At 34.0% G+C, this 11,206-nt stretch overlaps 1 protein-coding gene across 1 annotated transcript; it reads left to right on the forward strand.

Moving 5' to 3' along the window:
* Nucleotides 1-5,909: 5,909 nt before the first annotated feature.
* Nucleotides 5,910-10,966, forward strand: LOC139856180 (uncharacterized). Its single transcript, XM_071845430.1, has 10 exons — nt 5,910-6,743; nt 6,876-6,982; nt 7,452-7,514; nt 7,587-7,676; nt 7,759-7,924; nt 7,999-8,188; nt 8,305-9,119; nt 9,337-9,918; nt 10,126-10,191; nt 10,287-10,966. Exons 1-10 carry the CDS (start codon nt 6,141-6,143, stop codon nt 10,392-10,394), a joined length of 2,790 nt encoding a protein of 929 aa, XP_071701531.1. The 5' UTR covers nt 5,910-6,140; the 3' UTR covers nt 10,395-10,966.
* Nucleotides 10,967-11,206: the final 240 nt, after the last annotated feature.

Consider the following 11,206-nt stretch of genomic DNA (forward strand, 5'->3'; position numbering starts at 1 on the left):
TAAAGCAAGCATCCATGAGCTAGAATCTTAAGTTTAATGAGAAAATCAAAGTGTTTAATTTTTCTCAAAACCAAGATAAGCCCTGAGTTTACATTAGAGCTAGTGGGAGCAAAGTAGTCTTCTCGATCCTATATGTTGATGACATATTACTTATTAGAAATAACATTTCAACTTGCAAGATGTCAAGTCTTGGCTTGGAAAATGTATTTCCATAAAGGATCTTGATGAAGCTACTTATATTATTGGAATGAGGATCTATACAATAGATCCAATTAGCTCATTGGTTTGAATCAAAGTACATACATTATCTTGTAGAGATTTAGCATGCAAAATTCCAAGCATGAAGCTTTGTAATGCAAAAGGGCATAACCTTGAGAAAGTCTCAAAAGTCCTATCACATCAGATGAGATGAGACAAATGAAATGTATCACATATGCTTCGGCTATATGATCCATTATGTATGCCATGATATGTACTATACTCGATGTTTCGTTAGTTTTGAGTTTGACGAGTCATTGTCAACATAATCCAGGTGAAGTACATTAGATTGTTGTTAAGAATATTCTTTAGTATTTGCAGAGTACTAACGATATGTTCTTGGTTTACGGTGGTTTGGAAGAAGAGTTAAGTATTAAGTTTTATACTGATTCTAGTTTTCAAACTGATCAAGATGATTCTCAATCAATTCACGTTGTTTCTTTGTCATGATGGGCAAGACAGTTGATTTGAAGAGCTCTAGGCAGAGCACTATTGAACAATCTACAAAAAGCAGAATAACATTGTTGACTGAGAAGCTGCTCAGAAAGCTGTATGGATAAGGAAGTTTGTTGTTGTACTCAGAGTAGTACACACTATTAAATCTTCTATAAAATGTACTGTGATAGTTCGAGTATTAATATACTTTCGAAAGAATCACATATACATAAAAGTATCTGGCACATTCTTTAAAAGTTTGACTACATTCATGAAGTCGTTAAGAAGAATGATATTAGTATTCTTAAGGTTCATACAGATGATACTGTGGCTAACCCGTTCACGAAGCTCATGATGCACAACAAGCATGATGATCATGCTAGTAGTATTGGACTTCGTTATGCTGCTGATCTTTTTCATTTGTAATTTAATATTTGGATATTTTTGGAACATTAAGCAGTTTTATATTAATGAATTGATATATAGTCAGTATGATCGTTTTCATTTATATCACTGTGTTCTATATTAGCATGTTTAATCCATGAATAATTGTTGATTATTCAAAATCTCCATAATCGGTCATGTTATGGGAATAACATGAATTAAGATTAATGTGAAATTTTGGTTATATTCATTGATGATGAATAGTTAACTTGTTGAGACCAAAATTCATATGTATTCATTGATGATGAATATTGGAATGACCCAACCATGAGATGTCACTACATGGATCGTAGTCAGTAGTGAATCTTTTAGTGATTATGTCTTTGTGTCCTTAGACTTGAGATGGACGCCCGTCGTGATGAGTGTAGCATTGTACTTTGATATGGTTAAACGTTGTCCTGAATAAGTCTGTTATAAAGGCCATTATTGGGTATAATGTAAAGCTCGTGATAGACACGTGTATGCAATATAGGATTTGTTCCTCTAAAGTGTTTGGAGTTAGATACTTTTTGAGCTCCTCGATGAATGAATAAGATATTTGTGTGGCCGCACCCAGATGTAATTAAGATGATACTTAATTAATTTGGTGATCTAATTCAGTTCTAAGATCGAGAAACAAAATTGTTAAACAAATGAGAATGACCGATGATCCATATCTCAAGTTTAACTAAAGTATCTGAAACAAAAGGACGAATGATATTTAAAACTTACCATAAACAGTTTCGAGAAACTACCCTCACATGAATTTGGGGACAATGACGTGTTGCTAGACGCTTACCATTGTTTGTATAGTTACTTAGTGTTGTGCCATGCACAAGTGGGAGTCTGTAGGATTAATGTGCAAGGTACAACATATAACTATATGGCCAACTTCATTTGAGCCTTCGGGGTCACACACATATACACCGAGACGTCAAATAAAATATATATATGATGTATGTATATTACTCAAGTAACAAAATAGTAAATCGAAATTAATTCATTTACTATTCATATGAATAGTAAATGAAACGAAATTAATTAGTTTACTATTCACATGAAAGCGACATGATATAAATTATTAATTATAAGTTACATAACATAACCCTAAAGTATTTGAGAAATACAACTTTTTAAAACCAAATCAAACGAAATATAATATTACAGACAAAGAAATCGAAAACAAGATATTCTTTTGATTTACTTTATGCTACCAAACAAACGAGGTATATCATATATTCATATATATATGTTCGTTGGGTTATGAGATGAGTAAGAGAGAAAGTAAGAAAAGAAATAACAATGTTTCATACGGAGTATTATTTTGGGTTCATAATATTAATCAAAGGTTGATTAATTATTACTTGGGTTTGGACTAGCATCCATTGACGTTGTTTGAAGTGTAGTGTGGACTATCCAAAGAGACGGTCATACTTTTGATCGTAGGTTTCTCTCCGTTCATCAGTTTCTTCAAGAAAGGTATATCGTTAACTCATCTTATGATTTAATATTCATGACAATTATTATGGTGTAACTGGATCTTTGGGATCGTTATTCATGTGCATGTTTTATTAAATTTAAATATATTAATATTTAATTTTGTAAATGGTTTATAAAATAATAATTGATTATTATTATTATTTTAACTATCCGCTGCGTTAATTTGATTTAAAAGTACACACGGTTTTCCAACGGTAACTAGCTTTTGTAAAAGTTTAAACAACAGTTTGTTACAAAATGATACCTTGTGATTGAAGGTAGGAAATGGCCATCAAATTTGTTTTTGTTAGGATAAATGTGTCGGAAGAGACATGTTGATGAACATGAACCGAAGGTTGTTTCATCTTGATACGAATGCATATTGCATGTTGGCTGAGAGATTTGTGGAGGGTTCATGGGCGTGGTCTTGGATTCGTAATGATATTAGGACAAGAAACAATGATACACTCCAACACTTAATCGATTTCATTGGACCTATTGTGCTTTTAATGCAATGGATAGATGGCAATGGACACTTGCTGATGTTGGTGTTTATTTAGTTTGTAATACAAGATTGTGCGTTGACAACGTCATTTTACTAGTTTCGGGTCCAAGTATTTTCTGGTTGAAGCTTCTTCCAAAAAAAAGTTGATATTTTTATTTGAGGAGTGGCTCGAGATAGACTTTCAACGCGTCTAAATTTATCACATAGAGGTTTGGAGTTGGAACTGATTAGTTGCGTTTCGTGAAACTATGAAGTCAATACTTTACATGTGTTATCAGAATGTCCCGTTGCTAAGGAGGTTTGGAAAAGAATTATTAAATGGATCGACTTTGATTTGCCGAATTTTGCAGATTGGAATGCGTGGATGAATTGGTTCAAAGGTTGGAGGGCTGCAAAAGATGTAAAAGAGACCCTGTTTTTATCATCGCTTATACTGTTTGGAATTTGTGGAGATTCAGAAATGACGTTTTGTTCAACACCCGGGCTTTGAAGAAATGTGTCATTTTTGATTCCATCTATTTGTTTGCTTTTAGTTGGTTAAATTCTAGAGGCAAAAAATCTGTAAATTGAAACTCTTGGCTTTTAGCCGTTGCAATTGTTGAGGCTTTCCTAGCTGCTCGCTAGGTAGTCTATTTTAATAAAATTTTGGTCGTTCTAAAAATAAATAATAATAATAATAATAATAATAATAATAATAATAATAATAATAATAATAATAATAATAATAATAATAATAATATAATAATAATATTATTAATAATAATAATAACAATAATAATAATATGAGGCAACAGCAAACGTCGATTTATTGGCGACTTGACTACCGCTTAGGGGCTAAATTGAACTCCATGCTTGATTTAAAACCCATGAAAATTTGATTCTACCATTTTCATGGCGTCTCTTTTTATTACTTTTTATCATGTTTGTATTTATTTTATTCTATTTATTTATTTCATTTTATTTTAATTATTTTAACTTAGTTTTTTTTTAATTTTTTTTCCTACTTTTTTGGACCGGAGGTCCTTTTAGAAACAATCTCTTTATCTTTCGAATAGAGAGAGGGAGGACTTTCTCTACTCTTGTGAGTGTTTCACTCGAGGTGGAGAAATGATCTCTCTTTATTCTTGAATATAGGTAGGATTGTCTACGTCCCGTCTCCCCCATAGCTCACACATGTGGGATTGAGTCTGTTGTTGTTGTAATAATAATGATAATAATTAATGAGTAGTTATTAAAAAAATTACGTGGTTGATTTATAATAACTAAAAATATTAAATAATAAATATTATGGTTGATTTATTATAAGTGAAAGTTTTGTGGTTGATTTATAAGAAGTAAGAAAGTTATGGTAAAAAATTTATGATTAATTTATAAGAAGTAAGAACATTAATGATTGATTTGTAATAAGTAAGAAAGTTACTATTAATAATTTTTATAGTTTATGGATAGTGATATTTTCATTTTGATAATTGATAGAACCACTACAAATTGTGCATTAGACACTTGTACAGTACAAGTACTTTATGTACAGTTAAAGTGAATCTAGTGATTATTAAAGTGGAAATATCAATGATAATATTGAAATGAAATAAACTGAGTAGAACAAATTCATTCATTCACTTTCTTCCATTTCTTTATCATGTGAAACTTGTTTTATTTCTCTCTTTCTGTAATATAGAGTCTAACTATTAAATAAATATTATAATTAAATAAATAAATATTTTATTGTTATTATTTATTGGAGTTGGAGTATGTTATAATTTTAAATAATAAATAAGAAAACAATTCAATAATTCATTATGAGATAAATTAAGTTGATACGTCAATGTAAATTAATGGTTATTTTTTTTTTTTTTTGAAAGGCAAAGATATATTATATTAAGACACGAAGTGTACAAGGACATGGGTATCTTTACATTGATTAGAAAATCCATGTAGAAACTCGAAAACTTAAACAATGAGATTGAAAGGGATGCAAAAGGAGCAATCCCAATGAAAATACAACAATGAATCACGACAAACTAAGATATACACTAGGATTTGAGAGTCATGTTAGCCAATTGAACTTTCTTCTTTTTATCCTTGAAGAGATCCATTCGAAGAATTTTACTTGAATTTTATTTACCATAATCGGAGTGCTTCAAGAGCATTTCACTATATGTATACCATAAGTCTAATCAAGTCAATTATTAGGTTGGAAACTACTCCATAGGTAAATAAAGTCTTAAGTTTAGGTAAAGAAAAGAAAATTACCTCCTCAGATAATATTCAAGACAAATATTTAAAAATTATCATCATATATCATCATATCATGAACCATTATAATATCTACACGAACACGAATATGATCATGCATCACTTCACTTATATAGTTAAAACTTGTATGATACGTCCTATAAAAACACATTACCATATTTTATTAACATATACATTTTACATATAACAACTAAAATAACTGAAAAAAACTCATTTGTACTTGTTTGAATCCGTAATATAAATATGAGCCTACGGTGTGTTTATACTAATTCTCTAAAGTTCTTCCTCAAAATTAGTTATCAATAGCTCCTCACCCAATATATATTTCATTTCACATTTATTTATATTTATATTTATATAAATCGAATTAACATCAACTATTAATGTAATTTTCGATTATTACACGTCAATATTAAATATTATATTCAATTATTTACTCATTTTGTTCTGAGAAATTTGAAGAAAGTGACATAAAAGTATTGAATATAATCTAAAGCACTTGTAACCCCACAAGTAATATCTCTCTCTCTTTCCCACACACACACTCCAATCTCCATAAATCTCTATTAGTTTTTGTCATGTTATTTGGGAAAGATTCACTCTCCAATTTCTCTCTATATCTATATCCATGAGCTATGGCCCATGTTTATATAACCAACAAAACTACAATCCAAACCAATCTGTTCTTTAACCCCCATCTTCACTCCCATATACATATAAAAATATAGATACATGTTTGTGTATCTAACTTAGAGTTGTACCCTGCTCATGCACATAAACCACCATGTCAAGATTCCCTTTAAGATTCTTTCCAAGATCATTTCTCATATGGGTCATCATCATTCAATCATTTCCCTCTTCAAAGATTCCATCTTTTTCTTGTTCATCATCATCATCATCATCATCATCATCATCATGTCATCAACAAAACAATCGAAAATTCGAACAAAAAACAACCATCTTTTGGCAATATGATGAACAATCCAAGACTTGGGTACAAGTGAAGTTACCTTATGATCTTGTATCATGTGTCAACACTAATTGTACAAAAGTAGGCATCATTGAACCAATACAAGAAACAAACAATAATGATCAAACAAGAATTGATATGGATCAAGAACAAGAACAAGATTCAAATAAAAAGAAAGTCAAAGATGAAAGAAAGATTGGGGTGTTGGGATCAAGAAAGAGACTTTCAATGATAAAAATGGCGGAAGATTCGATTTGGGTGACCGGAATAAGTGGTTCGATTTACGAGAGATATTGGAATGGGATTCAATGGGTGATTGCACCTCATGAATTGCCATTACAAGCAGGTTATGCAGTTTCTGTTTTTTTGGTCAATCATACAATTCTTGCTCTTTCAGAAGCTGGAATCTTATACCATGTAATTCCAAAAAAAAATCTTGATGCTTTTATCTTATGATTTGAAAATTTGGGATTCTACCTAATCTTGTTTTGTCTTCTATCAATAGATCAACAAAAGTGTGCAACTAATGTTATTATTTTCATGTTTTAGTTGCAACTAAACGATAACTCACAGCCAGTATGGGTTGAGATCCCACCAATTGTGGATTCTAGCACGACAATAAAAATCAAATCTGGAGTCATATCACATGATAAGGAGTAAGTTCGACCGAAGAAGAGGTGGTGATTTCAACCCATTTACTTAAATATGGGTTGACTTTAGTGAGCTACGTGTTTGAGTACGTATTAACTCAAACGGGTCAAATTGGTCATGTAGAAAACTTAAGTGGTTCACCATTGCCCAAGTTGTTAATCTGGATTATTTCAATCTATATCTATCCATCTATAATTTACGATCTATAAACCAACTAATTGAAAGAAATAAAATAAATTTTGATAATACAGTTTTTGAAATAATAATCGTTGTACGGAGTAATTTAAAAAAAAATAATAATAATAAAATAAAAACAAGAACGTTGACGAGTCAACCGAATAATTGCTCATTTGAACTCGGACCCAATTTGATTCATTACCCCGCCGGCCCACCCGCCTGACCCATGAATATCACCAACTTTAGTTGAAAGATCAGTAGCATATGTTGTGATTGATTTGGGCATAATGAATACAGGAGGATCTATTTCTGCACAAATACTGGGCTGCTGTTAGAACTTAGTGATGCTGACCCTGAAAGGTTTCTTTATTATTTTCATCTGCTACTATTTTTCTTTAAAAGGGTATTTATGTCTTTTTGTAATGTGAGCAGATGGATTAACCATGGGAAGCCATCCGGTGCAGACGTCGCAGCCATAGTTAATGCTGCTGCAAGTACACGACAAGTCGTATTCACTATAAGGTCACCATCCTTTAATCTAAGTTTTTCGTCACTTGTTACCATGACTCTAATCCATAATGTTGGTTTTTGTTACCCAATGCAGTTCAACAGGTGATCTGTACGAATTTGACCCGTCTAAAAAGCCATTTTGGAAGAAACACATTTGGAGTAAAGAATCAACACAAGACACTGCGTTGACACCATCAACAAGCTGTACAGTACAACGAAGAACCGGATCACATTCAGATTCACTCTTTCTATTAGCCAAAGTATACATGACAAGAAACTTACTTTTTTTTTTCTCTACACCCACAAGTTTTATGTTTAAAATCAATAATTACAGGGTGGAAACTTGGTTGAAAGAAGATTACAACAGAGGAAATGGAAATGGGTGGTCCACGAAAGCCCGAACGATCAACAATTCACATCCATAACACTCGTGACAACCGAAGAAACATACAGTAATATGTTCTCTTTGTTTTTGACAACGGCCTCAGGATCCATCGTTGAATATAACATTTCTAAACAAGAAGGTATGTTAATTATACACCTTAATTTCTATTTAACCCGAAAAACAATATATAGCTGGGTTAACGATTCGTAAGTACCTAATTTGGTGGCAAATTGCATCATGACTGCTGATTTAAAGACAGGCATGAAACATGGGTGAATCATATGCATCCTGTGAATGCAAAAGTAGCGAAAGGTGTTGCCGGGATACAATTTCAGGTGGGCCGGGTCATATTTCTATTAGACGACGGTAGACTTGGTGAACTCCACCAATCAAAGACAGGTGGGGACGAGGTGGGACCGACCCCACCTGTGAATCCAAGACGGGTGTCTACAAAGTACACATGGTCGATAATTGATGCTCCCGAGAGTGAAGGATGGAATGCAGAATACTGCACCGAAGATCGTGGGCCCTTGAACTGTATTGCAGGGATAAAAGATGAACTCAATAATGAAGAAATGAACACAAGGTCTGCATCGAGAAGACGAGCTGGAAACAAAGGATACGAGAACTATTACTTGGTGTCGACGGTGAGTAAATCGAAAGAGGAAGCGAACGTGGATCACGAAAGTAATACTGCTAATTTGAACTTTAGGTTACGGGTTATGTATGAAGGTCGATCGTTCTTTCTTGTAACGATAGATGGGATGACTTACGAGTATCTGAACATTGATAACGTATGGTTTTGGCTTCATCATGAGTATCCTACAGCGATGAAAGCGACAGTTGGAAGTTATAACGGGAGTTTGTTTCTGGTGGATGAGAATAATGATTTGATCATTCGAGAAAGAACAGGTAACGAACTCACGTGGATAAACTGCACAGCTGCGAAGAAAGGAAAACAAGTTATCGCGGGCCCACCATGGGACCTAATTCCGGGCAAATCTCCAAAAGTTACGCCAGAAGACTCGCTCTTCTTCATCAGCAAGACTGGTGGCTTGCTACAATTAACAGTACGTTTCAACGTAAACCATTTTGACCTGACCCATTACCCATTTTGACCATTACCCTTTGACCCATTACCCATTACCCATTTGACCCATTACCCATTTTGACACATTACCCATTTGATTATTACCCATTTTGAGTTTTTGACACATTACCCAAAATGTTCTTACTCACAGATCTTGCCACCCCAGCTTAGTACTTATCAATTGGCTGTGCGTTCAGGTTGCATTAAAGAAATTGAAGTGGAAAAATTGTCGACACCCCTCGAATACGAAGATCGCAAGCATAGCAGACCAAGAAGTGTTTAGAGAAAACATAGTTTTTGTTATTGGAAGAGACGGTCAGTTGTACCAGTACAACAAGGTAACGGGTCTATGGCACCGGCACCATCAGTCACAACATTTGGTGCTGTCACAACAGCCTGGAACTGCAATGAGGGGTTCATCACGATCGTTAACTGGATCGATTTTCTTAATATCTGAAGACGGTAGACTTGTCGAGTATAATTGGAACCCTATTGATGGTTGGGATTGGGTGGAACATGGTTCACCCTGTCTCGGGGTCACATTAGTTGGCTCAACTGGACCATGCCTTGGAGGAACCCAAGTGTTCTTGGTTGGTTCGAATGGGAATGTTTACTTGAGGTACTTGGATCAAGCGACTTGGAAATGGAGCGACTTTAAGTTTCCTTCTTTTGGAAACATTGCCGGTGAAAACAGTGAGAAAATAGTACATACGGACCATGAATTTCAACTAAAAACTGACCAGATACATGAAAAGGCAACTGACGATTGTGATCCGAAGGTTTGGTTTGATCTATTTGTAAAAATGTGCACACATCCTGTACTTTCCAGCACTGCTAACAAAACGGGTAGTTTTTGTGGGGGTCTAAACAGTCAATTTGGGTTGTGATTACCACAACATAACCCATTTATAAGCAAAGGTGTTGTAATTACCAATTTGCAAAATCTACAGATCCTGAATAACTTACTTGCCATCGGTTGTACGCAGGTGGCCCCTACACGACCAATTTCATTCACGGAAACTTCGGTAATATTTGAGCTAAGAGATGGCAGGGTAAAGTCGTAAAATTTCATACACGTGTTTGATTCAGCTTCTGTGTACAAGATCACACTGTAACTGATGCTTGCTTCTGTTGATTATGTAAGCAGTTGGCAGAAATGCAAAAAACAGAGGATCTACGATGGGTGTGGTGGCGGATAATCGGAACCCCAACGAGCCTTTGCAAAGTCATCTACTGGACAGCTGCAGCATCATGAGGACAGTTGACCAGCATGAGTAAGAATACTGTACATACAACACTCGAGTAAACAGAGCAGGATACAGACAACGGCAGATGTTATATCCATTCGACACAGATGTGAAAATATATGAATTCAGTGTAGATATAAGACTTGTGATATGAATGGAACTTACAAAAATATAGGAAAAAATAAAAAATTCATTCTGCATATGCAGTGTACTAGTACATGCTACAAGTACCGCACCCTGTTGCTTCGGAAACATACAAAATCAAAATCTCCTGCGAGGACTTCTTGACCGAGGCCCGCGTGGTGACCTACAGACAAAAGTAGTAACACTAGCATTGAGGTTATAGCTTTTTCAGCTTCGTCAAAAGTTTCATACTCAAAGAGTGCATAACACTTGAACCAAACAATAAATGATGTATCACCAACATTAATTAGCAATTAGAAAGTGGTAGCAATATGTTCTACGAATCTTCAAAATACATTGATTAAAAGGACGCACAATTATTATACCTTGACGAACCCAGTTCGTCGGTCAAGATTTAAATGCAGCTTCTTAATTTCGCCAAACTCTCCAAATGCATTTTGTAGGTCATCTTCTTGTGCTTCTTCATGAGCCCCAGTAACAAGAATAATCCACCCTTCAATTGCTACACAGTCCCAAGATGTCTGAGGAATTAGTAGAGATGATACCTATGTAATTTTTCAAATACTGTACATAAAACAAGCTAAAACATGTTGGTAACATGTCATCTAAGATATATTATCAGTAGCATGACAAGGCAAATACCACAAAAGCAAGAAGATGATGCAAAGTCCAACGT

Source organism: Rutidosis leptorrhynchoides, chromosome 6, assembly GCF_046630445.1.
Source record: "Rutidosis leptorrhynchoides isolate AG116_Rl617_1_P2 chromosome 6, CSIRO_AGI_Rlap_v1, whole genome shotgun sequence".
Classification (NCBI taxonomy): Eukaryota; Viridiplantae; Streptophyta; class Magnoliopsida; order Asterales; family Asteraceae; genus Rutidosis; species Rutidosis leptorrhynchoides.